This window comes from Podarcis filfolensis (assembly GCF_964270895.1).
Source record: "Podarcis filfolensis genome assembly, chromosome: 7".
Lineage (NCBI taxonomy): Eukaryota > Metazoa > Chordata > Lepidosauria > Squamata > Lacertidae > Podarcis > Podarcis filfolensis.
The window spans coordinates 6888302-6909221 of record NC_139603.1 but is presented as its reverse complement, the minus strand read 5'-3'; the positions used below and the strand labels follow the sequence as shown (position 1 = coordinate 6909221).

Below are 20920 nucleotides of genomic sequence, written 5' to 3'. Positions count from 1 at the left end.
GTGCGCCAAAATCTCTCCCACGCTTAGCCAGCGTGTCATGAGACAGTGACTTAAGGCCTCCCGGAGACCCAGTTTACTGGCACACCCTCTTTTTTAAAAAAATAATAATAATTTTTATTACATTTTCCATTTTAACAATCCAATCAAATCACATTAAGTATTCCAAATTATATAAATACATATCATATAGTCCAAATATTCTGCCAAATTATAATTTTTTTGTTGGGGCTTCCCATGCTTCAAGTTCAGTGGGGCTTTAATCATCTTATGTTTCTACTGCCTTGAGTTTCCAATGGTTCCTTCTTTAAATCTTCCTGTTGTTATCCTTCCTAGTTTACTGGCACACCCTCAACGCTCTCCCTTTGGGGGCCTCCCAGTGTTAGAACTCTAATATTGGTTAGTCCAGAACGTCAGAGAAGGTTGTAGGAAGGGAGGCTCTGACATCTGAGAGAGAGCTCCCATCTGTCCTAAGGCCACCCTCCTAGTGATCACAGAACTGCACTTCTGGACATTATCACATATACAGCCCAGCTCTGATTTGAAGGCACAAAATCACTTTCTGGCAAGGAATTGTCTTTTAGGGTAGAAAGGTGGAAGGCTCCGTATTGATGCATCTCTCACAAGTCGTTAAGCTGATAAAATGGCAAATGTGCAGAAACCTGAGGAACAATTACCATTAAGGCACTTCCCGCAAACATTTCCTCACAAATCAATAGGCTGTCCCAGAGTCCATTTTCTACTTTGCCCTCCTCTTAATTAGCTATATAATCATGCACAAATGTTCTCAGAAAGTGGAATCCTTTACCTGTTGTTTCGACAGACTTTTGCTGAGGGGTAAAAGTCTGGTGCCAGTTTGAAAGGTCAGGGTTTGACAAATACATTGTGTCCGTCATATTTTCTGGACTGTGGAAGGTGCAGGTGGCTCCTCTCAACAGTATTAGCACACCACGATTGGAGCAGAAACAGCATTTACAATTTGAATAGATCCCTTTGATATTGCAAGAAATGTAAAGGTGGGGGTTTGCCGCTTTACCTGATTCGTCCACTCTTAATTTTTTACTACTGAGATTGTCAGTGCTGTCCTCATCAGACATTTCCATTTCTTCCTCCCGCCGGATCCCCATGAGCTGTTCACTGTGAGCATTCCTGAGTTCCTAAAAATGACAAAAACCCAAACCTCACTTGGTGAGTTATACTGGTTTCTTGGACAGCTCATCGATTATAAACAGGACAAGACCCTTAAAAAAAAAAAAAGCACTGAAGAATTTACAAGTGATTTAGATTGAGACACACACATTGATATGTGGTTTTAAGTGGTACTTTTTCATTTTGTCATTTTATGTTTTGTAGCGTGAAATGGCAGTCAGCTAATTTTATAGTTTTTCAAGAAGATATCAAAATGTCACACGAAACAATAATACATCTTAAGATAAAAATCAATTATAACATAAACATATAAATACGTTTAAAGCACTTCAGTTAGATGATGAGTAAAAGCTATTTGAATAGTTTTCCTGCCACAAGTTACTATATATTTGGCACAAGCCAATCTCTTCAGAGTGACAGCTGATGGTCTGTGATGGGCATACACCAGGAGTGCTGTGGGAGGGGAAATTGCTGTATGCCAAATACTTTGCTGCAGTTTCAACTTTTGTTCATTTGTTTGTGTGTGTGTATTGTGCCTTTTCATAGTAACTGACTTTGCTGTCCATCAAAACAGGGGTTCTGGAATTCTGCACCAGAAATCGTAGGATCCTTGGCCAAATAACCAACAATCTGTTCTGAGTTATAAAAGAAGTTAAACAAGTACTGGTACCCAGAGTAGGAGAATTTCCACTACCTATTTAGTAAACTGTATCCTAGTCAAACTGTATCATAGTTAAAGCTCTGGTTTTCCCAGTAGTGATGTATGGAAGTGAGAGCTGTACCATAAAGAAGGCTGATTGCCGAAGAATTGATGCTTTTGAATTATGGTGCTGGAGCAAACTCTTGAGAGTCCCATGGACTGCAAGAAGATCAACCCGATCCATTCTTAAGGGAATCAGCCCTGAGTGCTCACTGGAAGGACAGATCGTGAAGCTGAGGTTCCAAGACTTTGGCCACCTTATGAGAAGACTCCCTGGAAAAGACCCTGATGTTGGGAAAGATGGAGGGCACAAGGAGAAGGGGACGACAGAGGACGACATGGTTGGACAGTGTTCTCCAAGCTACCACCATGAGTTTGACCAAACTGCGGGAAGCAGTGGAAGACAGAAGTGCCTGGCGTGCTCTGGTCCATGGGGTCACAAAGAGTCGGAAACGACTAAATGACTAAACAACAACAACAACATCCTAGTCCTCCTGAAGCTTACAGACTTCAGATCCTTGGGATATTATGACAGTTACCAGATTCTGTGTTGAATACTAGGGTCGTATTTGGTAGTTCTGAGCAATGTGAAAGTTTCCATTGTCTTTTGACAGAAGGTGCTCCAATAAGAGATACTGCCTCACCTATTTTGTATGCTCTCCATACTGAGAAAGCAGGATCCTACCCTCCACATAATGCATCTCTAAAATTTTGTCCGTATCAGACAGATTATAGTGCGCCGTAAGTAGAAAGATGGAGCCCCTAATCCTCTGCGGAAATGTGTGCATTTATGGAATAAATGTGAGGTTGAACAGCCAATATCGCCGAAAGGGGTTGGAATAAATGCGGGATTGATTGAGCAGAGATGTTGCTGGGAGGAAAGGCTGGCAGGGAATGCAGTCAGCAAATGTATGGCTTTAGAAAAGCTCAGATCACTTTTGTTCTCACAGAAAAGCATAAGAGCATGTGTAATGGTTGCCTTCCTTAACAGCAGCAAAAGGAAGATTGAGGGAATTCTATTTTATCCTAATAATACTGTCAGGTGCAACACAAGGATGCAAGCCCAGTGATTAGTGTAGCGCTTTTCAGTCGGCAGACAGCTAATTTTTCTATCAACAAAGAGCCCAATTCCCACAGAGGTGGTCTGAAATCTTTGGAACAAGGAAGAGAAGTCACTTTCAGGGGATAAATGTTACCGAAAGAACATGCTATTTATTCCTTAATGAGAAGCTGAGAGAATTCTTCTGGGAGACGCACCCAGAGTTCATCAATAAATCTAACCCATTATAGTGAAGGTGTGAGTAGTAATCACCGCAAAGGCTCTGACGTGGATTGATGCATGTTTTACATAAAAATACTTGGATGTTGCAGAATGTTTCTGGCACTGTAAAAACAGAAAGTGGGGGGCCCAAGGCAGGGCTGGGCCAACTGTGGCCCCCCCAGCATGGCCAATAGTCAAGGATGTTGTTCAGCTGCAGTCTAGCAATATCTGGAGGGCAGCAGCTTAACTATCTCTGCTGCGATGAACCACAGTTGTATTCTAAGACGCACAAACAACAGTCAGAGAGAGTTGTGGAAGGGCCTTTAGGAATAACGCACCGATATCTGCATTGTGATAGGCATATTGTTAAAACGTATTCTTAAGAATGGATGTGACCGTCATAGGGAACCAGATTCGTTAAGTGCTGGATTCACATAACTACTCAACGAATACTATGTGCCCAAGAGGAATCAGTCTAGTGAAAATATGAAGCTGTCTTTACACTTAGACAAGTGATCCACTTAGGCACGGCTGCCTACTCTGACTGGCAACAACAAGTCTCAGACCATGGGCCTTTCTCAAATCTGCGGCCTATGAGCAGTTAAGTGGATATGAAGGGGAGTGAATATTTTGTATGCAAAGGTTTGCCTTATTCCCGAGTTATGAGCCCTCCCCAAGGGGTTAACAAAATGAAGCTACCTCGTCCTGAATGAGAAAAAATGCTCCGTCTAACCCTGTATTGTCTCCTCGGATGGCAGCAGCTTTCCAAAGTCTTATGTAAGGGTCATTGCTATTCAGAAATTATTTAACTAGAGATGCCAGGGTTTGAACCTGGAATTAGGTAAAAGTAAAGGGACCCCTGACCATTAGGTCCAGTCATGATCGACTCTGGTGTTGTGGTGCTCATCTCGTTTATTGGCCAAGGGAGCCACTTCTGGCAAACCAGAGCAGCGCACAGAAACGCCATTTACCTTCCCGCTGGAGCAGTACCTATTTATCTACTTGCACTTTGACGTGCTTTCAAACTGCTAGGTTGGCAGGAGCAGGGACCGAGCAACAGGAGTTCACCCCATTGTGGGGATTCGAACCGCCAACCTTCTGATCGGCAAGTCCTAGGCTCTGTGGTTTAACCCACAGCGCCACCCGCGTCCCTGAACCTGGAATTACTTGCATGCAAATCATTTGCTCTACATCCCAGGTCAAAGGTATCCTGACAAACAGGCTGGCATTTCCCTGCCACATAGCAAGCTCCTGTTACCACTGAGGGCCTGCTCAGTTTGTGATACGGTGTTTTGGGAAGGGACATATGACATGTCAAAAGTATGTCCTTGAACCCAGAAAGAAGTCCAGTTAGGAGGTAATATATGTGATGAAGTTAGAACAAAAATAAGGAATTATTTAATGCAGCCGAATACCAAAACAATATGCTGGCATCACATAATTCGAGGTTCTGAATCGAGACCAATGAAGGCTAGCTCCAGATCCCCCCTGGCCTTCTGGCTGGGTTGTCAGCTGAGGACCATGCCAATTATGTGCCTGTGTGGAACAGCTGGCCACCAGATGAAACATTTATGTCAAGGAGAAAGAAGGGGAAAGCAAAGGGAACAGGGTCTCCTCTGATACAACAGAAAGGCAAGAAGTCACCTAAAAGAAACGTAAATATTGACTTGGAGAGATTGGCTGTGATGAAAAGATCCCACTGAGCAACTGGAAGGCAGTTTTGTTTGTTGGGCGAGGATCACAGCCCCACCTTTCTTCAAACTCCCAGTGCCCTCTGAAAAGCAGAACGTCAGAGATCGCTTCAGAGCAGAAGATAAACTACCAGCTTCCCAAGCATGCAAACCCAGTGGCTTTCTGCTCCTGCTGTGGGATCTATGGATCCAAACCACGGGCTCCTCCTAAGGTGCTATCCCCCCCAAAAAAACTCTGTATTGCTTTCAGATAACACAGCAACAAAAGACAGGAGAATCATCATTGTTAACTAAGCAAAGATGTTTTGTAGATTTACATTACTCGAAAGACTTTTTCAGTGCATTTTGCCGCATGAAAAATTCGGATGCGAACAAATTAATTCCCTCTTGAATATTGCCAATGCAGCTAATATGTAAAGCAAACAAACTTCATAGTTTATATATCTGTGGCAGATTAGAAAAGCAACAACTAGCAGCTTCCAGATTAACAAAATCTGATGCCATTGTTGCTCCTTGTATGAATTCTTAGTGCTACCCTTGCCAATAAACCAAGGCTACCGTTATATATGAAGGACCCCATTATGAGGAAGCCATTTGATATGCACCATAACAGCAGAGATAATAAGGGATCCGTTTATTCGTTTGTTTGTTGCATCCACTGTTCAATTTAGCATTTGTTAATGGGCACTTAAAATGTTACCCAAATGATTTAGATCACAGCATAATTTTATTCCTTTTCAAGCTCTAAACATGCAACGCTTCTTTTACAAATATATTATAAAATAATTAAATAAACGCATCTTACCTTCTAAACTTTTTTGTTGTTAGGCAAGGAAACATTAAGAGGACTGTGATGTTAATAACTGACACGCTGAACTAACAGAGTGCTAAGCAAATTGATGTATACTAGTCAAAAGATTTAAAGGAGAAGAAACAAACATTGTGGTACTTACTTTACCAAAAAAAAGTCTCATAGCGTTCTATACTGAATTTAAAGCAAAAGAACCATGACCATTTAAACAAAGTTTGGTGACAGTGCTGTTTGCTCACAATAGTTCCAGATTTCTTATCCTCTGAAAATACATTTCTACAGGGAACAGAATCACTTTTGCAGTCCTAAGTTTATTTGACAGTTATAGTTCAATGGTGCACATGGTTGAACAGGTAAGTTACATTTTTAAACTGAAGACCGTCTTCCTTTCAACAAAGGTGTGAACGTTCTGTGCATGGCTCTCTGTGTGAATGCAGATACGGTCTTTAATTCTTCAATTAATGCCAAGGTTCAATGGGAGACCCACTCATTTCTGTGGCTTTTGGTTTCAGAAAAAATATGCTTAGTCTTACTCCATATGATTTTAGTTCGTCTACTTCCCACCCACCCCCATGAGCAGCCATGCTGCACGTGAACTTGGGTTTCAATAACAAATCATTCTGTACCTACGGGGCCGCCTCTCCTGGTATGCCCTGCAGAGGATCTTAAGGTCCATAAATAACAACACTTTGGAGGTCCCAAGCCTCAAGGAGGTTAGACTGGTTTCAACTAGGGCCGGGGCCTTTTCAGCACTGGCCCCGACATGGTGGAACGCTCTGCCACAAGAGACTAGGGCCCTGCGGGATTTGACATCTTTCTGCAGGGCCTGCAAGACGGAGCTGTTCCGCCTGGCCTTCGGCTTAGACTCACTCTGACCCCTTATATGGGATTTGGTATATAAATTTTCCCTTGGTTTTTTTGCTGGCCCATGTAGGACCAGCATGGATAGCTGGCTTGGGTGAATATCTGATGTTTCCTCCCTTTATGGTCTTGATTTACGGGCTACTACTAAAACGAGGCTGCATTTTAAGCTGTATTTTAGGCCGTATTTTAATTAACTGTTTGTTGTTGTTGTTTCTATTAGGTTTTATTGTAATTCATATTTGGTGTTAGCCGCCCTGAGCCCGGCTCTGACCAGGGAGGGCGGGGTATAAATAAATAAATAAATAAATAAATAAATAAATAAATAATAATAATAATAATAATAATAATAATAATAATTTAGTATAGGGGACGAGAGAGACAAAAACTCAGGTGCCCAGTACACATTGGCAACCAAAACATTTGGCCTGATGAATAGGGTGGTCACCTCTTGAAATTCTGGTGCCTAGGGAATGGTCAGGATGTGGATTCAGTGTGTGCCCAGGCAGATTCCACTCCCAAGGCAAAGCCTGGATGCACCCAGAAAACACTTTCTGAAGGTGCACAGTTGTCCCATGTCCCTTAAAACCCCCTACCTCCGAGCAATAATCAGTCACACATGATTCCAAGCCCCCACAGATCACAGCACGAGCCAGATTACCTCAGAAAGCAGGAAACAACCTATGTGCTGAGAATGTTGTGTAAGAAACTGAAGCCATGTTTGCCTGAATGTGCAACTGCTTAAAGTGAGGTCGTGGGCATGAGCACGGAACGAGTGCCACCCGCCAGCATCCCTGCGCATGTTGAGCCTGACCTTCCCATGTTCAACTGGAAAGAGCTGCAGGAGGGTTTTACTTAGGTTCTGTTGAATGCAAGTAGAACCCTCCAAATGATAGGAGGGTTCACTGGGGCCCACAATCATGTGGAGGATTCTACTTGCTTTCAAGCTGAGACCTTTCCCGCTCAACACAGGGACTGGGTGGGTAGAGTTGACACACCTGGGGGCATTGAGGAGGGAGCTTCTGTGTGGGTCCTCGCCCTCATCCCTATTTTTAAGCACTGTGGTTTGTGTTGGGCCACATTTGCATGATAGGTTCAAGGACCTAGTCCCTCTCTAAGAGCAACGGAGGAAACAGACACTTTTGCTCACTTGCTGATTCTCTCACTTTATCCTCCCATACATAATCTTGTATGAAGATTACACATCATTTCATACAAAGCAAGTCCCAGGTGACCCGAGCTGAGAAAGTATCCTGACATGATACCAGACACTGGGTCCTCGGAGGACCAACCAGACACTCTGCAGGTCAAGGACCCTGAAGAGCAAGCGGTGTCCCTGGAAACCAGTGCTGAGATCCCCTTGAGGGCCCTCTAGCCCTCAAGGGGTGCCACCCCTTAGACCCTGAGAAGACTAGCACCCAAAATCCTGGGCCAAGGCCAAAGAACAACAACACAGCATGTGCCTACAGACCCAGAGTATTTCTGTGGCTTATGAATAAGAAACCCCCGAAACTCCTTCACTACCAGCCATTGTGGTTAGGGTGTGGTCAAGGGGTGAAGAGTACAGAGGGTCTCCTTCCAGAGCCTCTCATTTTCTGGAAATAACAGGAGTTTCTGGCTCTTGGTGCTAGCTTTCGTACCTTACTGGAACTCCCTTGCCTCTGGTTCACACTTTCAATCTAGACTGATTCTCTTGGCTTGTCTAAACTGTGCCCTGACTTTACCCCCTGCTCTCCTGGTTGGTGTTTTGCTAAGGGGGTGTACCTCTTCTCACTAGTCCCTAAGAGCATCCCCTAAGAGCATCCCCTGGAGTGCGGCAGAATGACCCTCCTCTTTCCCAGCCTTGCCATAGAGATTAATCTGTCCAAAATCTGAAGGCTTTCTACAATTCCTCTCTTGCTAACTGTCAAGCTGTATTCCCCCACAACTAATGGTTACTGCTCATCCAAGGGCAGGTGAGAAGGCAGTTATGTTAGGGTTGCCAGATGTCCCCGGTTGCCGGGGACAGTCCCCAGATTTGCAAACCTGTCCCCGGACAAATTCTGTCCCCAGAATGACCCCAGATTTGCAAATCTGTCCCCGGGAAATGTGGCAGCGGCAGTCTCAGCAGCCCGGAGCCAGCCTGGTAGCGCAGTTGGCTCTGGCTGGCTTCAGGAGCTGCTTGCTGCTGCCGCCACTGCCGAAGGGGAACCGGGGACGTCTGGCGGTACAGATCTCCTTCCCCTTTTGTTTTGACAGATTGGAGGAGGCTTGGAAGTCGTGGCCGGGTGGCCGTTGCCCAGGAGGTGTGCAGGGCACACGGTTTCTCTGCCAGGCAAGGTGCAAAGCCCTTCTTTCGCACCCTGTGAAACATAAATGCGCAGAGTTTTCAAAAAACTGGGCCGTGGCCACCCACCCGCGACTCCTGAGCCTCCCCCAATCAGTCAAAACAAAGGGGGAAGAGGGAGGAGATTGGGGGAGGCTCGAGAGTCACAGGCGGGTGGCTGTTGCATTTATCTTTCACAGTGCGAAAAAAGGGCTTTGCACCTTTATACAATATGCATGTGTGCTTGGGCCCAGGGTCTTTTGCCTCACCACCCCCACTACTCACTCCCTGTTGCTACTCAGCTTCAAAAAAAAAAAAGGGGGGGGGGTCCTTGGATTCATTGAAAAAAATCTGGTAAGCATAAGTTACGTGCCATGTTGGGAGGATGTTGGCTGCAGCGTTTGATTCAAGGAGAGCAGGGCTGGGCAAAGGTAAAGCGAGTAAAGGCAGCCAGCTGGTGTGACTTCTCCTTCTTACCCATTTGCTGCCTATCCTCTCTCTTTACTACCTTAAGCATGCTTGCTGCTCAGGTATCTGGCCTCAGGTAAGCCAGGTTCATCCTTGCCATGATGCTACTCCCAGGGAGCCCAGGAAAACAATGAGCAGACAGGCCAACCAGCTGAATTTTACTTTAGTGAGCTAGTGCTATGAACAGTCTCTATTTCTGTGTATGGTCCTACCCAGTTTGCAGGTGTTTAATTAATTAATTGATTAGGAAAACTAAATTTAATTAGTTAGGAAAATTAGCTCTACCTTCTGGGACAGAGGAAGCTCCCCCAAACCAGTCAGCATTTTTTTTCAACCCTACTTGAAAACGGTAGCTGAGTTGTTGCAGAGAAAAGGAAGCCGGTCTCTCCTGTTACCTGGATGCTAGAAAATCTTGTTGCTTTCTAAGTTTGGCAAAAAAAAAAAAAAAAAAAAAACCACCACAAAACATTTTAATGCAACCTTGCCAGGCTGCTTCTTAAAGAAACAAAGTTTGAAATTTTCTATAGTATTAGGGCCATGGGTGAACCTAAAATAGCTCATTAGGTTGTGGACAAAACAAATGATTTATTTTTATTTTGTCAGAAAATAAATGGGAGGTGGGTCCTGTCAGGGGACTGCCATTGGAATGGGGGAGGGAGGCAGAGAGATACAGAGAGCCTCCGGTGATTCTGAGAAGCAGCTCCTTGTCCGGCAGGGGAGAAAGCCACACCTTCCCTGGAGCTGAGGGGGAGAGGGGTAGCCGGGTGCTTGCACAGAGGGGTGAAACGTAAGGAGGGAGGCAGAGATTTGGGGTGTCTAAGTTCTTATGCTGGGGGGGAAACCGGAAAGGGGCACTCCTGGAATCTGCAAGTGACTGAGACAGACATGAACTTGTGGGGTTTGAAACTGTAAATAGTTTGCACCAATAAAACCTGTAAAAGACAGGTCAGGGTTCTGCCTGGTTACTCAAGAGCAACCACCCCCAGACCTGACAGGTCCTTTGTTTTGTCTAGACTAATTATTAAGAAATCTGGATATATCTCAACAGGAAAACCATTTTAATATGGAAAGTAATGAGAAATGAGAAAACTGTTTTGTCACAACACTTTTCAGTAATAGAATAAAATTTCAATATACCTGTAAATGATGGGCAGAGATAAAGCAATAATTTTAAAGTGGCCTGGCTAATTCCATCATTTCAGTGTTTTGGTGTGGTAAATATGCTCCTCCAGGCAGTTCAGGCTTCTTGAAGGAAATAAAACTGTAGTTTTATTTCAACTTACATCATTACAGAGGTGAATGGGACCCACAGATACTCTCTCAAGAGGTTGTATAGCCAGTTCTTAATTACTTTTCTCTAAAATTGCAGCAATTAGATATTGCTATATGCAACACAACCAACTGGAGACAAACTTGCTTCCCCACTTGCTTTAGTCCAGGCTATGAAATGATGGATAAAAGAGAAGAAATTCACCCACCTCAGAGTGCTTTCGCCAAATGTCTATGTTCTTGCGCTGAGCTTTCGAGAAATGGTCCCAAGCTTTTTGTCTGGTAGAGGCGTTGAAAACGGCCACAATCTGCTCAACTTTGGTGAACAAGGAAGTCAAACAAGACAAGCAATTTATGTTGTGAGCACTAGAGAAAGGCAAAAGCAAAGACACTAGGAGTCTATGGATGATGTCACTGCTGATACGACATCACCGATATCCATCCAATCAAGTGTCTTTCTGTACTTACATTTCAGAATTGTTGGAGATGTCCCCCTTCATGTCTGTCTCCATAACTTAGTCTACACAAATTGTACACAGATTACTGAAAGATAAGCATGCATTTTCTCTGACTATACTCTAAACAGATGTGTTCCAGGCTGCCGCCTGAGCCTAGGCCACAGAAACCACCTCGTGACATTACCTCTCACCTGGATGTTACCTGTCCATTTAAAGAATAGCTTCTCACTTTTTGTGAGCATCTTACTTAACGCAGGAACCAAAGTGATCATTCCACACAACGAAGCTGCACAATGCAGCACTATGAGTTGGATTTAGGGATACACACATCCATTAAGAGTTAAACGTGAGGGGTATTTGCAGACACGGGGACAGCAGAGCTTTCAAATCATATTTTAATTTTCCAGAGAAGAAACGTTGTGACTGCCAAGCAAATGTGCTGCTGCAAATCAAATCCTGGAATGTCAAACCTGACAGCCAGGGGAGCAAAATGATCTCACAGACAAAAGTGTGAGTTGCCCTGGGACTTCGGAAGTGAGGTGAAAGACACTCTGGCTTCTACCACTAACCGGGGAAGTTGCATCCCTCCCTCTTCCAGGAAGAACATTATAGCAATAGGCAGACTACCTGTCAGTGGCGTAGCGTGGGGGTGCAGGGGGGGCCGGCCGCACCGGGCGCAACATCTGGGGTTAGGGCAAATCCATGGGTTAGGGGGCGCAAATCCACGGGTTAGGGGGCGCAAATCCACGGGTTAGGGGGCGCAAATTACTTGCCTTGCCCCGGGTGCTGACAACCCACGCTACGCCACTGCTACCTGTAGCTGCAGCCATTGGTCAAATGACTCCCCATCTGCTGCAGCCAGAAAGAAGGCTCAGCTCCAATTGTCAGTTGCCTGGAGCTGCAGGGAAGCAGGGAAGCAGGGCATGGAGGGCTCCTGACCAGGGCATGGAGGGCTCCTGGGAGACTTAAACCCCTGTTTCCCAAGAAGAACACCAGTAGCAAGGGGGAGACCAACCTGGCTCCATCCATCGGCCAGTGAAGAAGCAGAAATTCCTGTTCACCCCTTCCCAACAGGTGGACGGAGTTTGCGGCCCCACCTACCAGGTAACTGTGGGCTTGGCCAGCCCCTGCATGGTGGGCCAATGGGAGAAGTCTGGCCTCATCCATTGGTCAGGGTGTTGCTGGGTAGCTTTTAGCTTTGCTGCAATGCGTTGCAAGCAGTCTTGGAGATCATTTGATTGCAACACGGAGTAAAAACAAAACCAATAAAACAAAAAAGCAACACTTTTCAGTGTTTGGTACAGTGCATTTAGCTGCTTTAGTGGCCTGTATTTATTTCACAGCTTTATTGAATTAAACTGGAAGTATAGGAAAATATGGAAAGGTTGTCATTAAGGGATCTAGTTCATTAATATGGAGATTTAGATTCCAGACATAATTCTGTTTTGTCTATCGTAAGTGCAAAGAGCACTAAACTTAATCAACAATCTGTGTGTAATTAATTAGTGACAGAAGATTCAAGCAGAAAATATTCCTGAAGATGCAAGGAAATGATATTCTACCATTTTCCGACCGGAAATGTTCAAGTTGGAACATTATGATTCCTCTGCTGAAACCCTTGAACTTTGAAGTTTCTGATTATGAAAATGGCTGAGAGCTCTTTTCTACAGGTGTTAGAATTAATTATAAATACTTCTGTGATCACTCAAAGATTTCAATGCATGAAAGTAGAAAAATAAAATACTGCAGTATTTTAATTACCATAGACAGATGGTTGTTTCCATGTTTGCCCTGAAGAGAGTTGCTTGGCAACATGTAGTGGCCAAACTTCTGGTTGTGAAAAAATATGCATTTTTTTCTAATGAAACCAGAATAGTCATCTGCTGAAAAGACAACCCACTAATGCTCAGCTGTGCAGAGAGCAATTTTTAATGCAAATGTTAGTGAGTTCCACTATCTGTGAGAAGTAACTACAAATAGTACTGACCCCACACTATGGAGCTGAATTTAAAACTGGATACCTTGCCTTACCGTATAGAAATGTGCAATTCAACCCATGCCTCAGGCACTAGACCAAAAGAATTTCATTTCCCCCAATTTTTCATATATTAGAATAAACCAACCACAAATCAAACCTTATACAGAATTTTCCAAAAAAATAAAATCATGTGAAAAGGAATTCATTTATGATACATTTTGTCAAATATGAAGTGTGAATCTAAATGCTGAACAAGCATAAGATTACATGTACTTCCACCCACACGTCTAAGAAGTATGTCCTCTTAGAAGTGAGCCCTACTGACTTCAATGAGACTTGCTCCAAGGAAGCAGCACTTCTGTACTCGCATAATTTTGTATGGAACTTAAGCCATGTCCTTCACAACCTGGTTTGGAATTGCCTTCAGGCATGTCAAACATGTTACATGAAACTCAGTGAAGCAAGAGTTCACTGGGAGTCATTCTGGACTCACAGCTGTCCATGGAGGCACAGGTCAAATCCGTGTCCAGGGCAGCTGTTTACCAGCTCCATCTGGTACGCAGGCTGAGACACTATCTGATTGCGGACTGCCTCGCCAGAGTGGTGCATGCTCTGGTTATCTCCCGCTTGGATTACTGCAATGTGCTCTATGTGGGGCTACCTTTGAAGGTGACCCAGAAACTAATTCAGAATGCGGCAGCTAGACTGGTGACTGGGAGCAGCCACCGAGGCCATATAACACCGGTCTTGAAAGACCCTCATTGGCTCCCAGTACGTTTCCGAGCACAATTCAAAGTGTTGGTGCTGACCTTTAAAGCCCTAAATGGCCTCGGCCCAGTATACCTGAAGGAGCGTCTCCACCCCCATCGTTCTACCCGGACGCTGAGGTCCAGCGCCAAGGGCCTTCTGGTGGTTCCCTCATTGCGAGAAGCAAAGCTACAGGGAACCAGGCAGAGGGCCTTCTCGGTAGTGGCGCCCGCCCTGTGGAACGCCCTTCCAGCAGATGTCAAAGAGAACAACAACTACCAGACTTTTAGAAGACATCTGAAGGCAGCCTTGTTGAGGGAAGCTTTTAATGTTTGATGTATTACAATATTTTAATTTTTTTTGGAAGCCGCCTAGAGTGGCTGGGGAAACCCAGCTAGATGGGCGGGGTATAAATAATAAATTATTATTATTATTATTATCTCTCTGATTTGGCGAATGATCAATTTCAAGGTCTGTAGCTGCGTCTAGCATCTTGCCAATGTTACCTGTTGGTGTGGAGAGCACAAACTAACCAGATCGGCTTATGACCAAGCTTGACCTCTACCCAATGCATGGCTCCACCCTCCCAGCCAGTGTAAACATTGGTAGAATCACCTCCACAATGGCCTACAGGTGCTTATCAATGCCCTTCTTCATAAAATCTACAAGATTATTGGCAATAATATCTGATGGTTTTTCTCCCTTTGAGCCTTTCTCTAGAGCAGCCTTTCTCAATCTGCGGGTCCCCAGATGTTGTTGGACTACAACTCCCATCACCCCTAGCTAGCAAGGCCAGAGCTCAGGGATGATGGGAGTTGGAGTCCAACAACATGTGGGGACCCACAGGTTGAGAACCGCTGCTCTAGAGGGAAGAGGTAGAGAGAGGTATCTTCCACCTGGCTCACAGCACACAGAACAATGCTGTTCTGAGATGATGTGTGGTCATCAAAGAAGATGCTGTCAACTTCACGCTTCTGACAAAGATCATCAAAGTCTTGATCCAGGGGTATCATAACTTTTTCTTGACTTTATTGTGATCAGCTACAAGTCTCTTGCCTTCTTCAGTGATCAAGCCAGCATCCATAAAAGAGGCTGTGATTACGGCAGCTGCAGCACAGAGGCCAACGCTATATCTGATGCTCTGCCCAGCAACATTATGTATTTCTATTGCGTTTGCCTTTTTATGGAAGGGGTTCTTGGTTTTCCTAAAGCCAATTCAGAACTTCCATCATTTCCATCTTGGGCATCAGCTATTTGTTCTTCATTTTCATCAGCATAGAAAATTATTTCATTGATGGCACTGAAGCATCCTGCTCGCTTCCTTCTCTGCTTACATTCAGAAAGTCACCATCTCTCGTCTTCTTGACGCTTGTGCTTTTTGACTTGTCTATTAAACTCTGGCAGGTCTGGCAAGCCAATCTGATGTGGTCCAGTAGAAACTGTCTTCTGGCCTTCAGTGAAAGCAAGTTCGTGTGTGTGTTTGTGTGTGTGTGTTATATGCAATTTAATATAAAATATGCATAATATATAAAAATAAAAAAGTATTAATATATAAGATAACTGCAGGTACTTGGCAATCATTTCTAATGATTTTTATGCAATTTTACATAATTTTTTTCACAAACAAGTTTAAAATTATTAGAAATTCCACAAAAATGTTTAAAAGTCAGTAATTTTATGTAGTTCTTTACCAACCAAAACTAAATTATATTAATTTAACAAAAAAATACTTTGAAATCCCAAGTCAAGTTATAACCCTTTGGCACCTCTCTTTTCTGGAATTTGAAAGCTGAAAAATTCAACGTGCCCCAGTGTAACAGAGCTATCTCATTTGCACTGAGATTCGGAGAGAGTTGGAAATCATGCAAAAGGCTCTTGCAGCTGAGAGGAAATCCCTGCAGCAACCGAAACTGAGGCTTGATTGCAATGAACAGGGGAAGAGACTTACTATTTCTTGTGCTCTGCAAATTTCACTGCCAGTGACAGCCTGTTGGGGGCTGCAGAGTGTCCTTACCAGAACTGACACCTGGTTTAAAGATCATACTAATGCAAACAGAGGCATTAATCCTGCCTTCATGTAATTTTAATTTGTTTCCCTCTCCGCCACTGCAAGGCCTCTGCAAGGGCCAATGTTGTTGGCAGGGTTAATCTGCGCCTGGGCCTGGTGGGCATTTTCTAAAGCAGGGGTCAGCAACCTTTTTTAGCCGTGGGCCGGTCCACCATCCTTCAGACCATGTGGGGGGGCCAGACTATATTTTGAAGGGGGGGGCAAAGAACGAATTCCTATGCCCCACAAATAACCCAGAGATGCATTTTAAATAAAAGGACACATTCTACTCAGGTAAAAGCACACCGATTCCTGGACTGTCCGTGGGCCAAATTTAGAAGGCAATTGGGCCGCATCCGGCCCCCGGGCCTTAGGTTGCCTACCCCTGCTCTAAAGGTTTGGCAGGCTGGTTGTTCAGCCTTGCAGGAAGGTACCACGTACTGATGGCTTCACAACATGATATCGACCGGAGCATGAAGGAACGGAACCGCTCAAGCATTTTGTGTTTGTTTTCACTTCTAAAATCAGATTACGCTATTTTCTGATATTGCTTCGGATACATCCACAGCGAGAGGAATGCTGGCAAATATGACAAATAATCAGAGATCACCGAATGAACGCATTTGCAGCCTTCTCACGTGGATCCCCCAAGACTGCCGGGAAAAGGCTGCCTCTTATGTTACTGCCTAAGATTTTTGCAAAATGCCCATCATGTTACAGAGAATGCTTTTTATAGAACAGCCTGCACATCAGTGCTGGGTTGAAAGGGTCTATATCATTATGATTTATTTTCTATTCTAAAGACCACTTTGATCTCTAGCAGCTGTTTCAGTTCCAAGCATATCAGAACAATAGCAATATGTGATTTTAATGAAGAACTTCACACAAGGATAAGGAGGAATGAAAAGTTTAAGCAGTTGGGGAGAAGTCAAGGTCCAGCCATGCCTTGACTGAGATAAGAGATGTCTTGAGGGGACAGCTGACTTTGGCATCTCCCATGCATTTTGAATGCACACATCACGGCATCAATGCATTACCGTATTTTTCGCCCCACAGGACACACTTTTTCCCCTCCAAAAATGAAGGGGAAATGTGTGTGCGTCCTATGGGGCGAATGCAGGCTTTCGCTGAAGCCTGCAGAGCGAGAGGGGTCGGTGCGCACCGACCCCTTTCGCTCTCCAGGCTTCGCGGACCTCTCCGCAAGCAGCGGGAGCGCTCCCGCTGCTTGCGGAGAGTTACCTGCATGCCGAAGCCTGCGCGCGCTGAGATCAGCACGTCCAGGCTTCGCGGACCGCTCAGCAAGCAGTGGGAGCCAGCGCTGGGCTCCCACAGCTTGCAGAGAGCTGCCTGTTTGGGGGCTGGGGTCGGGGGAAGCTCGGGCCTCCCCCGCCCCAGCCCCGCGCCTGGGGGGGGAAAATAATTTTTTTCCCTTTATTTCCCCCCCAAAACTAGGTGCGCCTTATGGGACGGTGCGTCCTATAGGGCAAAAAATACGGTACTTTATTAGAAGAATGCTTAAAAGGAGACCTCTTCTTCTTCTTCATTAGCATTTCGCCCTCATGTTGCCAATAAAGCCATTAAGCCTAAAAGAGAAAAAATGGATTCCCCTCACTCGTTTCCTCAAGTCTTGCCTCACAAGCTGGATTGTGACTCACAGAATATATTGTGCTATGAGGGGGAAAACTGGCGTATTTGAAGGAAGCAACACCCATCTTGAACCAAGTAAGAGATCTCAAGGGTTTCTGGGCAAGGAAAACAGTGATGCGTACACGAATGCAAGCTTCAGAAGGGAAAAGGGTATAATGAGTCTTAATGAGAATGGCGGAGGGGCAGCATCATTCAGCAGAAGTGCTATGCAATAAGCATGGTTAAATATTCATCAACAAGCATCTGTTGATTAATCTAACGTCATATAAAATTTTCATTAGCCAGATGCAACATTTTGTCTCATTGTCAATAACGGAAGCACTGAAAGGCAATTCCCCCCTTAAAGTATCCTGAGAAGATAGAAGATGCAAGAATATGTTCTCATGAAAACCACTGTATTTCCTGTGAATTGTATGGATAAATGGAAATACACAATACACAACTGTATTGTGAAAGGCTTGTTGGGGGGGTAGGCAGGCTGTATGCTGAGACATTTCTAATGCCTGGCTACCTGGTGAGCCAGTAATGGAACAAAGATGGTGGCTTGGTGCCAGATGCAAATGGGTGGTAGTTAGAAAGACAAAGGCCACAGTTGAGAAGGGAGATGGGTGAACTAGAAGCTGGAAGAATTATGCAGGCTGGGAATCCAGAGAGAGAGAGAGAGAGAGAGAGAGAGAGAGAGAGAGAGAGAGCTGTGATTGATTTCTGTTTGAATCCAAGGCTGTGGCAAGAAGCAATACCCTCTTGGGGGGTGTTAATGATCTTAACCCCTCCATCACAGGCTTAGATGCATGTGTAAATAAATCCTCCCCTGTATTACCTCACCATGGTTTGCCACCATTCAGCACCAATGGATAGCTCTAGCAGAGAGGCATTTGGAATAGCCAGCGCCATGTATAGACCAGGCTATGGCAGGTTTCTTGCATTCCTTCAGAAACAGATAACCCTAGATTGATGGAAGCTGCAGCTCTGTCTGGGTGGTTAACTCTACCCCCGCCTTTTCTGGTTAAAAGGAGCCTTGTCCATTCACACTTCAATTCTTCCTCCAAGCTGACGAGAGGACACTCACCTCAGGAAATTTACCAGAAACGAGTTGGGCTGAGGAAAAGGAACCTTCCATGACAGAGCACAGGGCCTGCATATTCTTATAAAAAGGAAGAAGACGTATCTCTCATCCAATTTCTTTATATGTGAATGGGGAAGTGAGTGAACAAAAGACGGGTGCCACTGTCAACTCTGGTTTAAACCTAAAGCAAGCCCTTTTCAAGATACCATTGCATGCCACCCCAATCTCTGAGCAGTGCCAGATTCCAGTGGTTCCAGGTGCTTACTCAGGGTCTGTGTTTCCTTTGTGATGAGGTACAGCAGGGACGGTGGCGTCTTTAGGATCAATGGTTTATATACACATATATACAACCTGAGCCAGAGGGTCTTGCTTCTCCCAAGCTCACAGCCTTGGGTTCCAGCAGAAATCAGGCATCTCTCCAACTCTCTCTCTCTCTCTGCCTTCCCAGCCTGTAGCTTTTGTATCCAGCTCACATAATTCAGTTCTCCATTCTGGCCTTTTGTCTTTCTAACTAACAGACAGTTGAGGGAAGGAGGCACAGAGCCACTATACTTTGCTTTGAGCTCTGACCAAGCCCTGGTCAGAAATGGGGCTCTGATCAGAGAGTGGAGGCCAGCGGTAATGTCAGGACGTCATTCGCCTTGTGAAGTCTCAGGTTCATTTCTCCATGGCAGCCCAGGTTCAGATCCCATGAAAGTGGGGATTTACACCGCCAATCTGATCCTAGTCAGAAGCTGGCAGCTGAGTTCTGAAAAAGCTGAAGCCTGACAACCGAACTGGCAGAAAGAATTATAGCAGTCAAGGTGAGATACGATAATTAATGAGTTGGTGTCTGCAGGCCAGCTTTGGAGCAGAAAGGGTGATGTTTTCCAAAGAGCACGGCTTTGCAACAGAGATTATTTGGTGACAGAATGTGTGGAAATCTTAAATCCCAAGTCTACAATTATCCACTGGTGAAGTGACACAATATTGCAGTGCAGTCAGCGTTTCTCAATCTCTTGCTGCTTGGCCCAACTTCTAAATTTCCCAACTCTCTGGGAACTAGGTGAACGTGCAGAGATTCTTGTGCAAACAGCATATGGCTATGAGAATCTGCTGGCATTAGTGGAGGCCAGAGAAAGAAATGGGAGGGAAAGGGTTTTGGTTTGTTTTTTTGTCCTTGCTTTTATCATGCATTTTGTACTTTCATATTGTATCTTTATGTTGTGAACTGCCCTGAGATCTGTGGATGAAGGGTGGTATACAAATTTAATAAATAATAAGAATAAGAATAAGAATTGCTATCATTTGGAACCCCTGCAAAACTCACCAAGCCTGCTGCAGTCTGGACCAGGTTGTGTGCAATGCAGTTGATTGACAGAAAGAGAGAAGGAGGTGGAGAGTGGGGGGATAGTCAGGAACTCTTGAGTCCTTCCAGTGGACGCTGCTAGCAGAGGGACTCAGGAGCTGTGGCGGTTTCACCAGCGATATACCGCTGAGTGAAGCGGACATCGTGGTCCTCATACCGGTTCTGAGCGATATATCGATAGATTGCCCAGGCCTGATGGGTGCCCAATGTGATGCACTGTCCAACCCTCCTGTTGGATTTTAAGCAGCAGAGTCAAATAGGGTGCACACTATTGGGAAAGACCAGGTTTGCCAGGGGGTGGGAGAGAGGAAGTGTTGGACTCATGTGGGGCGCTTCCCCTCCAATGCTCTTTTTCAAGGGAAAGGCTGGCAGGAGGGCTCAATGGGCAGAGACCGATGACTACCATTTTTTTTCTTGGGAATAGTCATGCAATTCCATCTACCTAGCAATTGGATCATTACTCAAGTGAGTAAACTGACACTCCTCGGATCTTGCAAAAGCCTATTCTGTAAACCAGGACCCAGATTTCAACAAGATTTCATGAGATACTGTGCCCTAAAACTGCCAGTGCCCTGCACCCAACAAATAACTGGGAAATTGACGGATAGTTAGCTATTTGGATCAAATACAAATGAGCACCTCATAAAGTTGAAAGTTATAGAAATCCAGCATGCATATTTATAAAGGCAATAAGCTTTTAGAAGAAAAAAACATTGTTTCATCTCTGCTTGGCACCAGTCAGTCCAAGATGAGAGTTCTGGCTCACAGACTAACCCACCACTCCAAGATATTTGCATGAACTGTTCTGATCCGTTGATACAGCTTTGGCTTTTCATGGAATGAGAAAGCACAACGGCAAAGATAGCTCTGTGATATCTGGGGAATACTTTCCCTTCCATCTGCCTCAGACTCCATAACAAAACATGTACAGTCCCATGTTCTGAGGATTGAGATCAATAATTCAGAAGCGTCTCCGACCAGAAATGAATGCGCGCTTCTTGTTACACTTTGGAAGAACAGGATAAAGAGGAAAGAGAGAGGAGTATCGGATGTCCCCAGGAAAATCTTTGGGGAATGCTTTCAACACAAAATGTGCTCCATTTTACAACAAAAGCAG

At 44.7% G+C, this 20920-nt stretch overlaps 2 protein-coding genes across 15 annotated transcripts in view; one reads left to right on the top strand and one right to left on the bottom strand.

Annotated features, from left to right (window-relative positions):
- DGKH (diacylglycerol kinase eta) overlaps positions 1–20920 on the top strand; it is a 764231-nt gene that overhangs the window by 461084 nt on the left and 282227 nt on the right. The gene's annotated exons all lie outside the window — the stretch shown is intronic.
- ENOX1 (ecto-NOX disulfide-thiol exchanger 1) overlaps positions 1–20920 on the bottom strand; it is a 280345-nt gene that overhangs the window by 50561 nt on the left and 208864 nt on the right. For 10 of the 12 annotated variants that reach the window (XM_083624672.1, XM_083624673.1, XM_083624682.1 and 7 more), the window contains 2 exons: positions 10722–10828; positions 1034–1154 (listed from right to left, as the gene is read on the bottom strand). The exons of the other annotated variants lie outside the window; for them this stretch is intronic. In XM_083624672.1, coding sequence (XP_083480798.1) covers positions 1034–1154; positions 10722–10828 — 228 coding nt within the window. The remainder of the gene's footprint in view (positions 1–1033; positions 1155–10721; positions 10829–20920) is intronic. 12 annotated transcript variants of the gene reach the window in all.